This window comes from Elephas maximus, chromosome 6, assembly GCF_024166365.1.
Source record: "Elephas maximus indicus isolate mEleMax1 chromosome 6, mEleMax1 primary haplotype, whole genome shotgun sequence".
NCBI lineage: Eukaryota > Metazoa > Chordata > Mammalia > Proboscidea > Elephantidae > Elephas > Elephas maximus.
The window spans coordinates 99527358-99549128 of record NC_064824.1 but is presented as its reverse complement, the minus strand read 5'-3'; the positions used below and the strand labels follow the sequence as shown (position 1 = coordinate 99549128).

The window sequence follows — 21771 nt, the reverse complement described above, 5'->3', positions numbered from 1 at the left end:
GTTAGAGATGCTTCAGGAAAAAGCAGGACCAGACTACCATATCGAGTTTAGTGCTAGCTCTGTGTAGGTCAAGAACTGCAAATGGTTTTGGCTGCATTACGTGAAAGCAAGTGCTAAGTCTGCAAGTGCCGATGTGAAGGCGCAGAATTTGTTGAAACCTTAAACTAATTGTGGAGGGAGGTTATGCGCCCCAGCAAATGTTTATGGACAAAACCTTATTCTGGAAGTGAATGAAAGGACTTTCATCCATAATACGGTGTCTGCACAATGTCCAAGTCACATAACATCCTATTTTACAGAACATATTGTATAGGGTCGCTATGAGTCAGAATTGACTTGACGGCAATGGGTTGTTGTAGATGTTAAGCAACAGATGACTCTAGTCCTAAATTTTGAGATATAAATTCTGATGTTGAAGATGGTGACATGGATAATCAATTGCACTATTTCCTAGCCTAAGATCTGGGATTCAAAAGTACACTGGTAGAGATATACACTACAGTCTGGTTTATAGATGTGAAAAGTAAAAATTGCCTTAAAAGTCCAACAGTAAAGAAATCATTACGTAAAGTACATGCACTTGAATCATTAACCTGCAGCCATTAAAAAACCTGATTGAGAAGATATGGAAAATTCTTCTTTGATAAAAGTACTACATAAATTATATGTGTAGTATGAGCCATTTGTTTATATAGCATAAAAGCATTATAGTTCATCCACCTAAGAATAGAGAAAAGGTCTAAAAAATAGATACCAAATGTCACCAGAAATGGAACTGTTGATTAGTTTTTCCCTTAATAAAATTCTGTATTCTTACAAATTAAAAAAAGTTCATTAGTTACATGTTTGAAAGTAAAATGTATTATATTGGTTGACTTAAACCTTAAAGGCCTATGTTTTGTTAGATTTAAAGTTCCAGGTTTTGTCCTGCTTCCTCAAGAATGGTATCCCAGAGCAAATTTACTAACACCCCATTGGTCAAAGCAAGTTACATGGCTGTGCCCAGAGTTTATATGTGTGAGTGCTACAAGATTACACAACAAAAGATGTGGATTGCAGCGGGGATGAAGAATCTGGGCCATCAATGCAATCTATCCATTACCCTGTTATTGTTAGGTGCCATGGAGTTGACTTTGACTCACAGTGACTCCATGTGACAGAGTAGAACTGCCCCACCAGGTTTTCTTGGCTGTAATCTTTATGAAGATCACGAGGTCTTTCTCCCATGGTGCAGTTCCTGGGTGGGTTTGAACTGCCAACCTTTTGGTTAGCAGCTGAGCACTTAGCTATTTGCACCACTTGGGCTCCTTATTACTTACCCTACCCCAGGCTATTAACACAGCAGCCCCTACATGTGATTGTCAATTCATCGACCCCAATAAAAAGCTTGTGCAAACCTACATCTCATGGTCTTTTTTTTTTTTTTTTTTCCATTGATCAACCCTGAATTCCCTCAAACTCACTGCAGCTGTATTCCAATAAAACTTAAAAAAATAGGTAGGTGGCTGAATTTTCAGAAGTTGGCAATGTTGTGTCCTGATGTATATTTCTTTGGGTTTATTCTATTTAGTGTCCTTATCTTTGGCCTTAGTGGTTGGTGTGTAAATTTGAATAATAGTTGTATTAACTGGTCTTATAAAAAAAATTTTTTTTTTATATTATCCTATCACTGACCATGTTGTACTCAGGATAGATCTTGAAATGCTGTTTTTGACAATGAATGCAATGCCATTCCTCTTCAATTTGTCATTCCTGGCATAGTAGACAATATGAATGCCTGACTCAGAATGGCCAGTACAAGTCCATTTTAGCTCACTAATGCCTAGGATATCAATCTTTGTGTGTTCCATTTCATTTTTTATTTCTAATTTTCCTAGAGTCATACTTTGTACATTCCACATTCCAACTATGAATGGATGTTTGCAGCTGTTTATTCTTGTTATGAATGTTGCCATACTAGCAAATGGAGATCCCGAAAGCTTGACTCCATCCATGTTGACTCTACTTTGAGGAGGCAGCTCTTCTCCAGTCGTCTTCCAAGTGGTTTCCAACCTGAGGGGCTCATCTACCTTCTGGCACTGTATCAGACAATTCTGCTGCTATTCACAAGGTTTTCACTGGCTAATTTTTTCAGAAGTAGCTGCCAGGCCCTCTTTCCTAGTCTCCTTAGTCTGAAAGCTTAGCCTGAAACCTGTCCACCACAGGTGACCCTGCTGGATTGCACCTCAACATAAAGGGAACAAAAATCCTCAAAATTGGACCAATAAACAACATCATGATAAATGGAGAAAAGATGGAAGTTGTCAAGGATTTTATTTTACTTGGATCCACAATAAACATCCATGGAAAGAGCAGTCAAGAAATCAAAGGACGCATTGCATTGTGCCAATCTGCTGCAAAAGACCTCTTTAAAGTGTTGAAAAGCGAAGATGTCACCTTGAAGACTAAGATGCGCCTGACCCAAGCCATTGTGTTTTTGGTCATCTCGTATGCATATGAAAATCTGGCAATGAATAAGGAAGACTGAAGGATTGATGCCTTTGTATTATGGTGTTGGTGAGGAATATTGAATATACCATGGACTGCCAAAAGAACAAACAAATCTGTCTTGGAAGAAGTACAGCCAAAACGCTCTTTAGAAGTGAGGATGGCGAGACTTCATCTCACATACTTGGGACATGTTATCAGGAGGGACCAGTCCCTGGAGGACATCATGCTTAGTAAAGTAGAGGTTCAGCAAAAAACAGGAAGACCCTCAGCGAGACAGACTGACAGTGGCTGCAACAATGTGCTCAAGCCAATAGCAATCATGAAGATGGTGTAGGACTGGGCAGTGTTTTGTTCTATTGTACATAGGGTTGCTGTGAGTCAGAATTGAACTTGAGGGCACCTAACAAATCTATTTAGGGATTTGCTCAACTTCTTTAATCTGTAGGTTTGTTTTATACAAAATTTGGGAATTTTGCAGCCACTATTTCTTCAAATTCTTTCTCGGCCCCGCCGTCTTCTGAGTCTCCAGTGGCATAAATGTGAGATTATCTCACAGATCCCTGACACTCTGGTCATTTGTTTTTCAATCTATTTTCTATCATTCAGATTGGTAACTTCTATTCTGACACAACAGCGCCTAATATCTTCGAGTACTGATTCTTTCCTGTGCTCTCTGTTCTTGCTCATCCATTCAGGTTTATTTTTCAATTTTAAAGTTTCCACATGGTTCTCCTTTGTAATATTCTATTTCTTTGCTGAGATTTTTTTGCATTTGTTTCAAGTGAAAGCAATTTTAACTGTTCACTGCAGGATTTTAATGGCTGCTTTAAACTCCTTAGCAGATAATCCTAAAATGTGTCATTTTGGTATTGGCATCTGTTGGCTGTCTTATTCAACTTATTTTCTTGGCTCTTGGTATGACAAGTTTTTTAACTGGACATTTTTGGTTGTGTTATGAGACTCTGGATCTATTAGGTCATCTTTCAGCAACACTTTGTAGTTATCATGTACAGATGTTTCACCTCCTTGTTTAAACTTACTCCTAGGTATTCTTTTAGATGCTATTGTAAACAGAATTGCTTTCTTAATTTCCTTTTTGGTTTTTCATTGCTGGTATATAGAAATACAAGTGATTTTTGTATTGATCTTGTAACCCACAATTTTGCTTAGTTAATTTATTAGTTCTAGTAGCTTTTCTTGTAAATTTTATAGGATTTTCTATATACAAGGTCATGTCATCCATATTTTTTTTTTTTCCTTGTCTAATTGGCCTGGCTGGAACTTCCAGTACAATGAGGTGGGTGGGCATTATTGGACTGTTTTAATTCCTACTTCACAGATGCAGAGCATGGTTTAGAGGTTGAATTATTTGCCCATCACACACCTTTAACTTCTCCACCAAGCTACAAATTTCAGGTAGACATGCACTGTGTACATTGTCTAGTTAGGGGTTTGCAAACCACATTTTCTCACCAAGTGTAATCTGTCTCATGGTATTTTAAAGAATACAGACCCTTGAAACTGGACTCTCCAATTTGCCAGTCCCTGCCAAGTTCTTGTCTTACACTCTGCCCACACTGTCACCTACCTCTTCCTATGGGCATGAGTACTGGTGCCCAGTTCTGTTCATTACCAGAACCCTACAGCACAGCAGCACCGACAAATGACATGCATTTAATTGAAAGACAGATGTAACTGATAGGCTCCCATTCTGTCTTGGTCACATCACTCATAGCATTACTTACTTGGATCTAACCTTGTCTATGGAGCCCTGGTGAGCATTATTACCAATGTGTTTTCATTTCTTCTTATTCAATAGTTGCATGCTTACTATGTGAGAAGCAGACACTGGATATATAGCAGCAAGAGGGCAAGTTTAAGAGATCATTTGGGACTAGGCAGACAAGTTTTAAACTGTTAAACTGTACTTGCATCCAAGTATCACTTAATGAACTGGGGAAGATGCTGATGGTGGTGGCATCAGGAGTTATTTTGGAGTTGGGACAGAACTTGACCTGTACACATTGGTGCTGAAAAAGAAGGAAAGCTTTCTACAGAGAGTAGATGTAGATGGCGTCACTATTTTATGAAGTGAAATGCTGGATTTTTTTTGTACATGTCTGGATATGAGGAGTTTGCAGTATATGAGTCAGACAAATAAAAAAGTGGGTTGGAGAAAAGAAAAATTCTGGAGGCACAGGCCTTAAGATATTTAAAGGATAAGTACTAAGCCTTAAAGAACTCCAGCACTTAGTGTATGTACATCAACCAATTGAACAGTCATGACTTTTCTCTTTCCATTAACAAGGAGTCTCATGAAATTTTATTCAATTTCAAGGGTACAGACAAGAAGCAAGTTTCACAGTTAAACACGAATGATGCAGCAGTGTAATTACTGACTTGGACAGCTGTACTTGAGGTTGTTCAGAGTGCCAAGAGCTATCTGGATTACCAGCGATCCAGTTTTCTCCATTCTTCAACTGTGTGCCATGCTGGGATCCATTACTCCTAACTAGAATGGAAATGAGGTGTATTTACAGAGAAAATACTTTATTCTTAAAATGCCAGAGAATGTAGAACATCTTTTTTAAATAATAGAGGCTTGTGTCCATAAAGAGGTTATTTATTTACCCAACAGGTTTACCTCTAAGTGAACTTTTAAAAGGATAGCCTTCAGGATAACACCTTAAAAATAATAGTTTGAATTATTTTTGCCCTTAGCATATTAACACAAACTGGCTCCTAACTTGTTTTGCTCAGATATTCTAAAATGGTTACAGACTGGAAATTCCCTGAAACAGCCCAATTATACTTGATCTTTACAGCACCCCAGATTCATTATACACATTTAATGCACAGTTCCAGGGCCTGCACTAACACAACCATGAACATTCTAGTCATATGTTAACAAGATATTGGTCTCTCTAGATAAAGTCTTAGAAAGCAAGTTACTCAGATTTTTACTGCTGTCTACTACTCCAGGGCACTGAAGTAGGCACTGTAAACAATTGAGCTTTTTAAAATTTAACTAAGGTTCTGATTTAAGAATTACTAAATTGGCATTTAGTACATTTGTAAAGTGTCCTATCCCTTCAATTCATTGAGAGCTGAAATTATAATCGTAGAATAAAGACAGAAGGATTAGGTGCATTGGAAATGACTCAATTTTATACAGCTAATTGCCCATAAAAAACCCAGACCCAGTGCCGTCGAGTCAATTCTGACTCATAGCGATCCTATAGAACAGAATAAAACTGCCCCATAGAATTTCCAAGGAGCGCCTGGCAGATTCGATCTGCCGACCCTTTGGTTAGCAGCCGTAGCACTTAACCACTACGCCACCAGGGTTTCCAATTCCCCATAGTTAATTTTAAAAAAAGGTGGGGACAGAAAAGAGGCCTTTCTGATCCACACTAAGTTTCATGCAATTATGCATGGGTATGAGTCCCCTCTGCAATTATAAACTCATTACTGTGAAATAAGTTCTCAGCCTTCCAGATTTGACTTAAATCAAGCCTATGGAAAAAATTTTGATTCCCTAATAATTTTACTTCAAATCTTTAGGTCTCAGGCTGGTAAACAGAACATCTGACACTAAAACTCTGACATCTCTGTTACCAATAGTTCCAGCTGTCAGTTCCTCTAAGCAGCCCACTTGCATATAACAGTACAGGTTCATCAGTGAAAATTCAATACCATTTACCAAAGTCTGTTATACCCAACAACTTTACATCATTCATCTAGAGGATCTTCATTGGTTCTTAAAGATTAGAAGGAACTCCAAAATGATCCTACTTATGATACTCTTTTACAATCAAGAACCTATTAAGACTTCAACAGCCAATGAGAAATGCCTTGCCCGATGTCTACGGTGGTACAAAGCACAACTCTGCTAAAAGATAGTGATTGGCAAAAAACAGATTTCCTAATAACTCTGATGGAAAAGATACTGCTTCAGCCTATGGATAAGCATAAAAATATGTCTGCCAATGCAAATGGTTCATTATTAGACCACTATTAACCTTTTTTTTTTTTAAAGATAAATTAGGGTGTACATTCTCAATTGGGGTAATAATCTCATTCTATTCTATGTACAAAGCAGATACACATACATTTTCAGCATTATCTATGGTATTAAAATTTCATGGGGAAGTGATTCGGAAAAAAGGTCCAAAACGTTTCATGGGGCGGGGCGGGGGAGGGGGGTGTGATGAGAAAAAGGTTGAGAAACACTGAATTATAGTAAAATTCTCAGCCACATGCATTTTTCCTCACCACGTTATGCTCTGTCAAAATTATCTGACTTGGAATTTTCTTAAGAGCAGAATAGTAAGTACCTCTTAGGCAAGATTTCCAGGGAAATTAAGAAACTTACAATCATAATTAAAAGTACAGCTTTAACATCTATATTAAGAATTACATATTTGAGGCCATATGTTGGCACTGCAGCTGAGTTCCAAAATTACCACTTAAAACTCAAGGTGAAAATCTGCAAAGTCTTTTTAAAAAGCACTCCCTTTCTTTACACTATACTGTCACAGGTGACTTAGCCATTTAATACACAACACTGTAGTAAGTAAACACTACTGTGCCACCATGCAGGAAAAACCCTCTGATCGGACACAGATCATAACGTAGTGCTGGAAGACCACACACCCTTTCACTTTACACAGCATATAATACAGCAGGGTACACTCTGTACAGCGGTAGCATGCAATGATTTGGTTGTAGAAATATGTTAATGTAGTCTCAGCTACACTAAAATTGTGTGTGGGTGTTTATGTTTGGGAGTCCTAACTGTATGAAAGGAGTAATTATTTAATACACTGTAAAGACATTTGAATGCATGACATACAGTACCATTTGGTATTAACAAGGAATTTACAAAAAAAAAAAAAAGATTGACCTATAAAACCTAAGTGTAAGGATGGACTTTATTTAAAAAAAAAAAAAAAAAAGTCTTGAGGTCTACGTACAAATTACAAAGTAAAAGCAGATTACTTAGAAACCTAGAGAATACATTTTGCCTGTGCAGGAAAACTTTATCAAAGTTATTCATTTAACAAATTCACCCCATTCACAATGTTATCAGTTATAATGCTTTTCTTCATAAGGTTACTACACCTTTATTTCAAATTGTATTACACGTTATTCCCTCAAGATGAACTTTTAAACACCATTTTCCTGGCTCATAAGAATGGCACCTTAGCAAGGGGTAATTTCCACTCAGTCTCTGGCAGCATTATTCCAGGTAAGTTTCTTTCACCGATAAGAAAACCTTAAAAATGTTCACTCTTAACATGAAGTCTCTTGCCCCCCAAAATGTCGTCACATTTTCTTTTCTATTGACTACGTACATAAATGGGTAGCAGCAAGAAAAGAAAGATGAAGATTAAAAGGCAGCCATTAACATAGATGGATCAACCATACGGAAGAAGTATTTGGCTCATGGCAATTAAAAAAAATGGCAACTAGGGTATGTCAATAGCCAGATGCTTGACTTGTTATTGAATACATTAACTGAAGCCAGTCCAGTATTACCAAGTGGAATATATCATTATCATTGCACTTCATTCTTTACAACAAACACACTAAACCAATAGGAAATACAAGTTATACTTAGTGTCTCAATTAGAATATGCTCATCACTTAACATTTTCAACAATTTTTACTGGGTTTAAAACTAACATTAGTAATTTCTCTCATCTGCACTCCTTTACCTGTTCTTTCCTATCAATCTAAGTAAGTGTATTTTGTATAAAATATTTTGGATGACAACTTTTCTTAGGTACATCTGAAAATGGTTGTGTGGAAAGAATACCCACTTGGTTTGCCTGGAAAGATATTAACTGAATGCAGAAGCTTCTGGGAAAAAACTCAACTTTCTTCTTCCCACCAGCTCCGTCACATATGATTTCTCAAATACCTTACTTTCAACTTTGGTCTCTATGTCTTCACTAAGGAATGAAAACCAGTGAGCAAACAACTGAATTTAAGGAAGTCTGAGGTTAAAAATGCAAGAAAACATGTTAACATGCAAGCAGTGGTCCAAACACTCAAGAGTCGTATTAATTAATTCAATTATTATATTAGATTTCCATTGATGAAGAGGGCTCTGGGCATAAAATATGCCACCTTTTCATTTCATACCAAATTATCACACAAATCATTGCCTTCTGAGACTTTGGATACTTTTACAGTTTAATTTGCAAACAGAATTTTTAATAACAAATTGTTTTTAACCAAATCATATCTTGAAAACTGTTTATATAGAAAACCCAGGGAATAAAGTGAACTGTTCACTGTGGAAGGCCTTAAATTACATTATTACAGTAGAAAATACAGGAGGTAGAAGATAACTGAAAAGACTAATGCAACATTAGATTCAAATCTATAGCTCCTGTAGCTACTTAAAACATGGTTTTAGAAACTAAACCCAACATTTCCAGTAACCATAGAAACAGTTAAAATAAAATTTGCCATGAAAGCCCTTATACCATGCTTGATATAGGGAGGTAGGAAGATGTAAGAACCAGGACACATGAGACATGACATTTTATCTACAACTCCTGTTGGCTTTACTGAGGGTGTAGTTTCAAAATTCAGTCACCTTCTTCAGCTTCAGACTCAGATTCTAGAAAAGGGGAAAGATATAGTCAAGCATTATATAATATCAGAACATGAAGTTACCATCTATAACTTTGATGCTTTTTTTATTATAATTAAGAGATTTTATCAGTAAAATAAAAATATCCTACTCACATAATGGGTCTATTCAAAGTATTCACTTAGTAATCTTAAAATTCATAAGTATCTATTAATTTTCAATTTTCTTCTTAGAATGTTTAGTATTTTGGCTGAGCTATCAAAGCACTGCTAATAATTAAAGTCTAGTTTTCCTCACCTGACTTAAGCCAATGACTATCTGCAGGTCCTTCATAAGGGAAAAAAAAAAAATGTGTATCCTAAGTACAATACAGCATCAGAATAAAAGAAAGCAGCATGTATGGGCATATACTATGCCCACGTTACTGTAAGTTTTCAGGCTTTACCAAACAAACTGCACAAAGACGAAAAACTTACCTTCTTCAGCATTTTTGAGCCACTCAACAAACTTTTTCATTTGCTCAAGGAAGACACTTTTCCCCTTTGCAACATGTGCATCTTTATACCACTTCAGAATGGGCTCTTCACTCAGGACTTCAGCTATGAAGGAGACAGTGATCATCATATTCAGGACTTTTAACAAAATCTACAAGTATTTTTGATTATCACACTGAGGAGGGGTACTATTGCTGGCTACTGGGTAGAGACCAGGGGTGCTGCTCAACACCCTACAGTGCACAGGACAACCACCCACAATGAATGGCCCAAAATGTCAATGGTGCTGAAATTGAGAAACACTTTGTTAAATGATCAGGAAAATTTGACAAAAAATTCATCAATTTTAGGTGTGAAAATGGTACTTAGTTTTTATTAAAAAAAAAAAAAAAATCCATATACTTCACAGGTCCATATTAAAAAACTGAATGAGGATTTTTAGAATTTATTTCTAAATAATCTGAGCAGGGGAAAATAAATGGGAGTACAGCTGCTTTCAAGAAACCTAACCACGGCTGATAATCATGAAAGCATCGGTACATAAAACTTCAATATCCCCATTCTCTGGGGAGAATGGGGAAGACACCAACAAAATCCTCTGAAAAAACTAGGGAACGGAAGTGATACGCGTACATACAAAACCACACTCATTGGGTTGGTGGCTGCTTTGATTTATGTAGCATTAAAACAAAAATGTTATCACGAACCACTGTAAACTAACTGTAATGGGCACTCTCCCAACAGATGTCGTTTTAGCTTTATTAACCACTTTAGACCAGTTTTCTGCAATACGGAATCACAGAAAAGGGAACAACAACAGATATCAGTGTTTTACAGAAGCATTTTGAACCGGTCACACTGGGTAGTGGGGAAGGGAAAAGGAAAGAAGCTGTGTGAGGACTACAGAGATGTGAGAAGTGTATCTCGGGAAGGGAACTTGAGAATTTGATGGGGCTAGAATATAGGACAGAAGTTGAGGCTGCAACATGTAGGCTTTAGATTTTAGCTTTTTAATACAGTTGAGAGATGTTTTAATATTAATGCATTAAAAAGCATCCAATTAATCAGAGACAACTCAGTCCTATGACTGTAATAAAAAATATCTCAGGGAGCAGATATTCAAGTAACTATACATTTGCATCATTCTGAATACTGAAGGGTTTTGTTAAATGTAGTCACAAAATTCAAATTACCTTTATAAAAAAGCACCACTATTTTCTGGAAGGCTTTCATGAAATGAATGTTGTCATAACAATACTCCTGAATCTTCAGTAACAGAGTCAGCTCAGACTGACCTTGAGTAGTGAAGGCAGCAAGAAGAGGGCTGTATTGCTTTTAAAGGGAAGGGAGAAAGATTCAGTCATCTATCACAATGACCTTCCATTCCAAAACCCCTAAAATAGAGAACATAACTCACCTTTTACAATCACTGTGAACTATAATCTACCTAGTTTATAAACTGTTTATAAATTAAAAACAAAAACACTAATTCAGAAAAATCTACTAAGCATCTAAGTCAAATAAGAAATACTGCACTGAATATTCCAGGTATCAATACTATGTCAATTATCTTAGAAGAAAAAAGAATGCTCCCATTTTCCAATATTCCCTCAAACGCAAATACCACAATTGCAGGTTTGAGCTACTTTTAAACATGTATGTTTCTAACTGATGAACCAAAGGCCGAGTCAACCTTAAAAGTGTTATCATCAGTAGTTAATATGTTATTTGTCTATTTACTAGGGGTTATCTCCAGGAACCACAGGATATGATAATCCTCTTAGAAAACCACAGCAACATGCCCACTTAACAGCAGAATAGTTTGTTTTGCCAAGGCACAGTTCTAATACCTTCAAGTGCTTGATGGCTTGCTCTGCTACAAGCTCCTCTTTTTTGTTCCATTCCACAGTACTCATTACACTTGACCAAACTATTCCGATGACAACTGGTTCTGGGATGTTGTTTTTTTTCATCTCCTCCTTGACATATAAAATTATCTGCAAAAGAATCCAAGTTTAGTAACAGAAACCAGTTTTGACATGCATATAGATCACATATCAAATTTAGACCTTTTACAAAAGGCGTAAAGATATCTTTCATGTAAGTGGCAAGGATCACATGTACATATATCACAAAGGGCTTTTAAAACTGGAAGGAGCCTCTAGTTAAAGCCTCCTATTTTACACAGAGGCAAACTAACTACGAAGATGCAAACAAAATCAGGTCTGTCCACACTGGCTTGCACTCTATAAAACCCCCAAGTATTCTGACTTCCGGGCACCAGTAGGACACTGAATAAAGTATATGAAAAAGACCAAGGCAAAGTCCCAGCACAATATTTTATAGCCATCAATTCAAACTCACTCTAGTGAAATACTTTATAGTTTCTCAAATGTGTGAAGTATTTCTTTGTTAGCAACTTAGTCATATAAAGATGGTTTATACAAAGATATCTTACGTCCTTAAATGGATCACCACGGGACATTTGTTCTTGAAGTTCTTTCTGGAGCTCCTTACGAGCTCCTATGGTTTGTTGATTCCGAACATATTCTGAAAGCTCTTTCAAGCCTGCCTCAGTGAAATACTTTGTGAAGTGTTCAACGCTTTGCTTATTGGCAGGAAAAAGTTCCTGAAAGGGAGAATTTAATCTGGTTACATGGTGTTTAAATCAGATTAAGAAAAAATATTTTCCCTCTTTTTACAGATTAAAAATGAAAAATTTCCCCTCTTTACATTTGCTTTAAGTGTTGGCAGGAATAGGAAGAAAAAAGTTACAAACCATCAGTCTATTATCCATGCTGACTTTCCGAAGACTTGCAGCTACTGCATTGATATCTTTTTCATTTATCCATGATTTAAAGAGCTTTACAGCAAAAGCTGCTGAAACCCCTATGAAAGAATTAAGAGTTTACTTAATGGAAGTACCTTCCTGGTTTATAACCATTATGCACCTCCCCCCCATTTTCTCTCTCATAGTTCAACCATACGGGGATTACTTGCTCCATAGGGGGATTACTTGCTCCATCCCCAAACATTCCTGTCACTGCTTACCATTTCACTCCAATTTCCCTATTCTACCATTTGCTAGTTGTGTATTCCTGGGTAAATTAAAACTGCTTTTCTAATGTGTACACTGAGGGTAATAGTTCCCCTCAGTCAGGGCTGTTTTAAGAATTAAAATAAGGCATGTCAAGTACTCTGTACTCTAAGCAGTAACAAAAGTTAGCATTTTTATTACTGTGCAGCATAATTCAACTATGGAAATCACAATAAGGAATGGATTTTCCTTCACAGCTTGATATTTTTCCTAATCTCCTCTTTTCTATTAAACACATTCCCAGGTCTCAATTGGAATTAATCTCCTTCAGGGTTCCCACAGCATTCCTGTCTTTACCTTCATTTCACAATCACGTTTTGTCTGGACCTTGGATATTTTTTTTGCATAGCTGGAGAAAGTAACTAACCCTGGGCACCAAAGGTATACATTAAATGTCTACTGAATGTGAATGCATCTATTAAATTAAACCCCAAACCATTGCTGTTGAGTCGATACTGACCCATAGTGACCCCACAGGACAGAGGAGAACTGCCCCATACAATTTCCAAGGAGCAGCTGGTGGATTCGAACTGCCGACCTTTTGGTTAGCAGCTGAGCTCTTAACCACTGCACCATCAGGGCTCCATTAAATTTAAGGATGTGTAATAAACTAACCCTATCACAAGAGTCACACCAACTTCTGTATCAATTCATCTTTCATGCTCTTATCTACCCATCCTCAGCTAAGTAAAGACCATCCTTTACTAAAGGCTGATTACCTTCTTTAACCAAATTCTCATTATAAAGGCTGTTAAGAATGGATGCATTAAGTGTCCCATTAGCCAGAAGAACACCAGTCAACATAGCCAGCTTGTTCCTCTCCGACTCGGAAAAACCCTTTAAGAACAGCAGCAACTGTAAAAGTCAAGAAGCAATGATATTAAGAGAAGCAGTAAAACACACTATACTGGTTAAAAGTATGAGCTCTGAGGTCTCATCATCCAAGTTTATCTCTCAGTTGTAATACTCATGAGCCAGGTGAAGATCCTGGGCAACTTACTTAACTGCTACATGCCTCAAGTTTCCTCATGTGTAAAATGTGGATAATATAACCTCCCCCACAGGGTTTTTGTGAATATGAAATGAATTAATATAATCAGAACAATGCCTGGCACGTGAAAAATGTTATCATTACATTACCAGATTTTCTGTGCACCTACATATTAGCGTTATCTAATAGACTAGGACTCAAATAGCAAGCATGCTACATTTCTCTTACTCAATGTGTTTAGCTCAGATCCTCTAAACAAACCCCATTCACCTCACTTTGATTTTTAGCCCTTTCCTATTTGAACAGAGCTAAGAAAGTATACAGCGAACTAGAAATACACACGTTATCCCAAAACTACATTTCAAAGATAGCCTACCTAAATATCCAAAACTGCCTCAAATCTGTGGCGGAAGTGAGATCTTTTGTTTTTTAACATGCCTCTCTCTGGCTCTAACCTTTCATTTCCCCAAAGCATATTGCCCCTCATACCTTTTTAACTTCATCTTCAAAACCCTTCTCCAGGTATTTGTAGCGCCTGATTAACTTGTTAAAAACCTAGGGAGAATATTAAATATATTTAACAACAACTTCATATGTGCACAGATGCTAGATCCCTAAAAAACCTAGATCAGTGTCTCTTAATACAGCAATGAAGTGAATTTTTCACTGGATGCAATAGTTTATGAACTGTCTAAACCAGTTTGAGAAGGGCTTGTCAACTCCAGAACCCTGCAATATACCAAATGCTGTTAACGCTTTCATAGCCATCTCCAAAACATTTTTACCACTGTACATTAGGGCAAGGACTAATTATTGATCAAATGCAAATCATTTATATTCATTGTAGGAAACTGACAGAATATTACATAAAACAGTTTTATATTCTCTAACAGCATTGACTACAATCTCCAGTTTAGATGCATTTAAATTCTTTGCTTACAGTAAAACAACAACAAAACTTACAAATGAGATTGACTGTTAAGCTAATCTGCCTACAACTCATTCACCTTTAAAAATAGTTACATGCAGAATAATTCAACTATGAAAATCACTATAGGGAACTCAATCTTTTCAGCTTGATATTTTTCCTAAAAACAGAGCAATTCCACAAGCACAAATAGGAAAAGGAAAGCTAGTTGGGTTTTTTTCTAGTTTGTTTTCCTCAATACTTTTGAAGGTCCTAACTCATCACACTACACCAAGACTACTATCCTTAAAACTTCAGTTCAACACCAGAAAATTAAAAAATGTGAAAGTTATCGAATTCCTTCATTTTTTTTTAACCCGTAACCTCTTTAAAGCAGAATATTCCTGAAACAGTCAGATGGATAGTAGCGAACTAAAAATAATTAGGTAAAATTTCATTTACCTGAGCAAATGCTTGCATGGTCTCTAGGTCTTCTTGTGCTGCAAACACACAGACATCTGTACGCATCATGTCATCTGCCAGTGTACCACCTGGGGCTAAGGTATATTTCACAAAAAACTTGCAGCGAACTTAATTTCGATTAGTAATCACTTAAATCTTACTTTCTGTAAGAATTTTCATTATAAAATAAAATAAAATTCTGAGATGAACTGAAAGCGAAGTCAACTTGTCAGCAGGAACATGGCTGACTGGTTCAATATACATGAAGTGAAGCAATTTACGTAGGAATAAATAAAACAATCCACTTTAGCACTCCAGTGAAACTCACTGCATTACCCATTCAGTAGTACCAAATCTGTCACTCAAGGGGAGATGTTCAGAGCTGGTTTTGATACAAAACTTTCCACAGTGAAAAAAACCCTGTCAAGCTTCCAGAGAAGCTTCCAAATACCCAAGTAGTGCTTCACCAACTGGGTTATAGATTGACGCTCATTATACTTTTACCTCTATGATATGTCTGAAACTTTCCTTATCAAATGTTTTAAAAAGGAGGAAAAAAAAAGCCTTATCAACAGCAGTATTGTGAATCTATGAAAACAGACAGGGATCACAACAGAGGGACCGGACAGAGCTAGAGAGGCATGTAGAACAAAATTCTAACTCACAAAAAAAGACCAGACTTACTGGTCTGATAGAGACTGCAGAAACCCAGAGAGTATGGCCCCTAGATGCCCTTTTAACTCAGTACTGAAATCACTCCTGAGGTTCACCCTTTAGCCACAGATTAGACAGGCCTACAAAACGAGACTAAATGGGCACACCAGCTCAGGAGCAAGGACGAAAAGGCAGGAGGGGACAGGAAAGCTGGTATCGGGAAACCCGAGGTCAAGGAGAGAGAGTGTTGACACGTTGGGGTTGGCAACCAATGTCACAAAACAGTATATGTATTACCTGTTTAATGAGAAACGAATTTGCTCTGTAAACCATCTAAAGTACGGTTCAAACAAATAAAAAAAAAACATTGCCTTCAAGTCATTTCCAACTCATAGCGACCCTATAGGACAGAGTAGAACTGCCCCACAGGGTTTCCAAGGAGCAGCTGGTGGATTCAAACCGCCGACCTTTTGGTTAGCAGCTCAGTGCTTAACCACTGCGCAATCAGGCATTTGAAGGTATGAATTTTAAGTTCCTAGTTCCATCGCTGAATAACTGTTTGACTGCAAGTCACTTCCAAATGTGTATAAATGCAGTTCTTATTCTAGCACAGCTTGGCTGTGAGGGTCAACACAATGTTACTGTGAAAACATTTTGAAATATTTAAAAAAGTTATGCATATGACATTACCATCATCACCTGAAACTATGTAACTAAGTATCACATTCTGTAAAGGTATCTTGAGCTACTGAGAGTGAGGATAGAAATAAGAGCAGCACTTTCTAACAAATATAATGAGCCACATATGTAATTTAAAATCTTACAGAAGCCATATAAAAAATAACTGGTGGAATTTTAATAGTGTGTTTTAAGCCAACATACAAAAAAAATATAATCCCAGAATGTAACCAACATGTAAAATACTGATAAATTTTATTCTTTTCTACATTAAGTCTTTAAAATCCAATGTTATAGTTCTATAACAGACTTCAAATATGAGACTAGACAGAGCAAGGCAATCTGATAATATGATTTGGTAAGGGAAAAAAAAAGAGAACGTCTAAGGGATAAAAACAAAACAAAGCCCCAATCCCTATTTTGATAGGTTTGTCAAATTTTCATATTCAGGATTCTCAATTCCAAACATCACACTTCCCTAAATTATTAAGGCCACAAAACCCCAGACACTTACCCAGCATTCCACCAGCCACCAGAATGTCAAAGAGTGTTTCTGCATATCGACGGTAATCAAGTTTCGCTCCAGAGGCATCAAGAAACTTAGCTACTGCTTCTAAATCAGTACCAGTTTCAGTTAAGCCTTGAATAATACAGTCTTGAAACTGAGTAGGGTCAAACCTCTCTTTTTCATCTGAGGAGGGAGGAGAGACCCAAAACGTTTAGTTTTAAAAGGCTTACTAAAATGCCGTGAGACCACCACCTTATAAAGCTGCAACCACATTCATCACAACTTCATTTAGTAGCTGGAAATAAAGCAAACACAGCTAGAATACCCAAGACATGCACGCAACACAAGCAAACAAAACTGGAGACTAAAGAGACATCCTACGCAAGTTTCTCTCCTGTACAGTACAAGGCAGGATGGCCCAGTCAAAGAATTATTGTAGCCTTTTCTTCGGCTACCTTTTCAAACAAGTGTCATAAGTGAGCTAAACGTGAAGGCCACGAAGCGGCCTTTGACAACTTCTACATGGAATGCTTTCCCATTGCCTCTTGGCCTCTCTGAAATTGAAGCCATCCTCCACACCTCAGGCTAAGTCTCACTTCTCACTGAAGTGCTGCCCAAATGCTGGAGCTCTTGGTTCTTTTCTTAGAATGTCTATAGCACTTTCTTTTATACCACTTATTTAGTGTTTATTAAGGTAATCTTTAGAAAGTGTATCTACTGAGCACCCAATATATGACAGAAACTACCAGGTGTTCTACTTTAATCCTCATAATAATCTTTTGATCCCATTATTCAGAAAAGAACTTGAGGGTCAGAGAAATCAGGTAATCATGAGACCATACTGTGCAGCACATTAAAAGAATGAGCTCTGGAGTCAAACTACCTGATTGAAATTCTGATCACTTCTTACTGTCTGAATTTGAGCACCTAGCTTCATTCACCATGCCTCAATTTCCCTACTGTTAAAATGGGGGTTAAGAACAATGCCAATTTTTATAAAGTTGCTGTGAATATTAAATACAAAGAATAATGCCTTGGGCACATGCCTAACTAAACAGGCAACTGAGATGCTTCCACATACTCTTTACCACATGACAGGGTTTCTCCATCCAGGTCAGATATCTTACTTTTTACCCAGCACTGGGGTGATCAACTCTTCCTTGCTTACTTTGTACTTTCTTGGTTTTAGCACTGAAAATTCTGTGTCCTGGGAACTCCCTCGGTCCCAGGGAAATCAGGATGGCTGGTCATCCTACCCACAACTCTACTCATCAACAGATAGGAGGACATGAGTTCTCTCTATATGGAACTCGGAAGTGACATCATTCCCTGATGCTAGCAATAATAATAAAGTTACTCGCGGCTATTATTTATATAAAGGTGATGATACCAACAACCTACCTACTCAGAGGATACAGACTTTTCCCCATCAGCACTGAACTGCTCTGGGTTTACAACTTCTGTAACCTCTCTTAAGGAAACATACTGGTTAAATCTAAGTGAATCTGTACAGACTAGAATCAAATTACAGTTCGGACTCTCCATCACCTCTAGATGGGACTATGGTCAGAGACTACATTCTTTGATACATATGTCTCAAAAGTGTTTGTGCCACTTAGTGTACAAAAAGAAAACACAATTTGAGATTAGTAGCTGACCCAGTTCTACTATTCCCACAAATGTCCTGTAAAATAAGGTTAATATGTGCTTTTTAGCAAATAACACTGCTTTGGGACAATATTAAGCCTAACACAAAATATATTTTACACCACATCTTATTTAGCTTTGCATCACTTGTGCAGTGCCTTGCTACAGAATTCAATATAGTTAGTCCCCTACTTAGCAAGTAGTCCAGTTATGATGAACAGCATTTACCACTGTCTGGTTTTTTGTACATCTTATTGTATTATGTGCTACATACAATGTTGCAATGTGTAATTTGCTGGTATTATTCTTAGACCTTCACTCACAGATGTTCAAAGATTGGATTTACACAGGTACTGATATTAAAAGGCAATAATACTGTGCGGGGAAGGTATCCAACTTACATCAGAACTGACTTCCCTCAGGATGGACCCGTGGTAAGTCAGGGACTACCGGTATTCACCTGAGTATTCACTAATACAAAAGACGTTAATTCTAATGCTGTTTCTACTAAGTCTGTGACACAAACATGTAATTTCAGAAGACATTATAATTATCATGTGGACCATATTCCATAATTAAAGTCTTGATTTTCTTCTCACAAATCTACACAAAATTTGTGTGAAACTAGTGATCATGTTAGGAGCCCTCCTCTTATAAACTTTTTTCTCTACCAAAAAGTTTGCTTAAATGAAACTGCTAGGGAGGGAAAACACAGCCCATACTTTTTTTTAAAAAAAGGTACTTGATCTCATAGTCACAATTAACTAGCTCACACTAAACAGGACATTCGTTAACCTGCTTAGACATATGTTGATTCAAAACTAAGGAAGGCTTGGGAAAGCCCTAGAAATATTAAAACCCATATATCTAAAATGGCAGTCAACTAGAAATTCAAGTTCCTTCCTGGTATTTGCCTGAGGAACCAAGATATGCAAAATATCCTGGAGAGTCAAAGAGTTATCATTAAAACATAAACATTTACCTCTTTTTCTAGTTTTAAAACGCTGGCCTGATAGCGTTGGCTTTTGCTGCTTTTGATTATTCATAAAAGACACCCTAGGAAAAGAGAAAAGAAGGCCTTAAAAACATCAGTGTCATAATATTCACTTTTAAAACAAAGCATCAAACCTCTGGAACACAAGCTTCCAGCATGGCTATATACCTGGGTGCAGGTAGAAACAGTTACCTTCGCTTGAATGAAATACAACTTCAAAACCTGCGTTTCCCCCTACAAGAAACCCTTTAAAGATGTGCTGTGAAATACACCCTTGAATGACTTTACAGGGCCACAGTGACTGATGGCCAATCACCCGGCATAAATAAGATGAATTTCTTCCTCTTTCCTCTTTCAGTTCAGGAACATCTTCTACTACTCCGACGCACCACGGACAACATTACCACCTTAGTCGTAGGGATCCAAACCACGGACATCAACCTTAAGGCACTGTCAAGGGGTGAATTTCTTTCTCTGAGGGGCCTGGTTCTAAGCACCACTCTTCCCTAAAGTCGTGCCTGGAACCGCAGAGGACACCTGCACCACCCTACCCTGCAAAAATAACCGAGAGCGGGCCAAGCCTCCTTCGACCCACTCCCTACAATCCAACCCTCTTCTCTGGGCACGTGTCTCCCTGTCCACACCGTTCACCTGACTCCAGCTCGGGAGACACAGCCCGTCCCGCCCGCGGCCCCTCAGCCACAGCGGGGCGCCGTAGTGGCTGCTCCTCGCCGGCCGCCCCTTCTCCACTGACCCCGCTGTCGGCGGCGGCGGCCGCCGCGACGAGCGGACCCCGGGAGCCGAGGCGCTCCGCGCCGGGGGCCCTGCCGGCCCGTACATCCGCCCGGCCTCCGGCTGAAGCAGCGGCGGCGGCGGCGGCCGTGGTGGTGGCGGCTGCTCCGCCCCGCCCGTCCGGAACCCCCCACGCGCACATCACCCAACAGAGGCCACGGCGGCTTTGTTACCCAGGCCGCGCAGGCCCGGAGGGCGACCCGCCTCGGTCACCGCCTCCGGCCCCGGCGCCGCGGCGCGCACCCAGGTCACACGCCCCGGCCGCGGCCACCGCCGGCCCGCAGCCTCCCCGCTGAGAGGCGGCCCGGGGCCTGGAATCCGGGCCCCCGATCCGGCCCGACCTCATGCGGCGGCCGCCGCTCGGGCCGCTCCAGGCCGGGCCGCTCCCGCCAGCGGCGAGGGGCCGCGGCCTCGGCCCAGGTAAGCGGGTGGCGCGTCTCACCGAATTTAAGGCGAAGAGAAAAGAGCCAGGAGCCCTCGATGTGGCGGCAACTGCGGCGCTGTCTCCTCTGCGACCGGAACTAACGCGAGGAGGAGGAGGGGGAGGAGGGGGAGGAGGAGGAGGAGGGAAGAGGTGCCGCCCCCGCTCCGACCCGTCTCCTATCGCGAGATTTCGTCCTCTGGCCACCTCGCTCTCCCGGCCCCGCCCCGGTCTCGCCAGCCTCTGCATTTTCCATTCCTTTAGGCCCGGGGGGGGATAGTAGGAAAGGGCGGGGAAGGGGATTCTCAAAGCTTCTTTATTTCCCTATTAGCTTCCCGGTTTTCCAGACGCTGACAGTAAACTAGCCCATCTTCCTTCCACTGCCGAGTGATCTGGCCTCAGCACACGGAGGGGTTAAGGACGAAGCTTGCCCTTTCCCCCCAGTCTCGAGAAAGTTGGCCGCGTCCGCTCCGAGTCCTCCCGCCCCTGACCCCCTCCCCTAGCGCCGGAAGTGGAAGCCCAAGGGCGGGGGCTCTGCGGCTGAGTCTGGGCAGTAGCCGAGGCCCGCTACCGGGCTTTGGGCCACTGAGGTCGGGCTTTGGTGACGGAGATCAGGCCTCGTCTCCACTGGGTCCTGGGCTGGCAGAGCTGCCTCAAGGCTCTGGCCCGAGCAAGACCACGTTGCTCAGCGGTGCTGGCTGGGTGGGGTCGTGCACTGCAGGCAGGGTTCAGAGAGGGAACTCTGTCCTCCGGCTGCGGCCGGCCACTCCTTGCAGTCGTCGCTGTCGTTCTTTCCGGAGTGTGGTGGTTGTAGGGACTCGGTTTGTCAAATCACGGATTGCTGGCCCTGACCCGCAGAGTTTCTGATTCCGTAGGTCTGATGGGAGGCCCAAGAATGGGCGTTTCTAACAGGCTCCTGGTGATGGTGGCGGTGCTGCTGCTCGCCTAGGGACTACACTTTGAGAACCACTGAGTTAGAGTGTATCTTCAGGGAGCTGGGGACGGTCAGATAAGATAAGCGTGGGAAAA

General features: G+C 39.7%; 1 protein-coding gene across 4 annotated transcripts; it reads right to left on the bottom strand.

The window, feature by feature from the left end:
- Nucleotides 1-5237: 5237 nt before the first annotated feature.
- BZW1 (basic leucine zipper and W2 domains 1) lies at nucleotides 5238-20852 on the bottom strand. 4 transcript variants are annotated; one of them, XM_049887779.1, is made up of 12 exons: nucleotides 20764-20852; nucleotides 19518-19591; nucleotides 16895-17071; nucleotides 15049-15143; nucleotides 14169-14234; nucleotides 13408-13543; nucleotides 12371-12480; nucleotides 12050-12220; nucleotides 11442-11588; nucleotides 10785-10923; nucleotides 9574-9696; nucleotides 5238-9124 (listed from the first exon to the last, which is right to left on the bottom strand). In XM_049887779.1, exons 2-12 carry the CDS (start codon nucleotides 19579-19581, stop codon nucleotides 9093-9095), a joined length of 1260 nt encoding a protein of 419 aa, XP_049743736.1. In that variant the 5' UTR covers nucleotides 19582-19591; nucleotides 20764-20852; the 3' UTR covers nucleotides 5238-9092. The 4 variants fall into 4 exon arrangements, with proteins under 4 accessions (XP_049743736.1, XP_049743737.1, XP_049743738.1 ...); XM_049887780.1 differs by having other exon boundaries at nucleotides 15049-15086; XM_049887781.1 differs by lacking the exon at nucleotides 20764-20852 and adding an exon at nucleotides 20284-20552.
- Nucleotides 20853-21771: the final 919 nt, after the last annotated feature.

Excerpts from the sequence above, each read along its gene's own strand:
- BZW1 (XM_049887781.1), bottom strand. The coding sequence starts at position 20,369 with ATGTACGGGCCGGCAGGGCCCCCGGCGCGGAGCGCCTCGGCTCCCGGG. Across the intron at positions 14,235-15,048 it reads CCATGCAAGCATTTGCTCAG|GTTTTTAACAAGTTAATCAG; the intron begins GTAAATGAAATT and ends TATTCTCCCTAG. Across the intron at positions 9,125-9,573 it reads GCTCAAAAATGCTGAAGAAG|AATCTGAGTCTGAAGCTGAA; the intron begins GTAAGTTTTTCG and ends CCCCTTTTCTAG.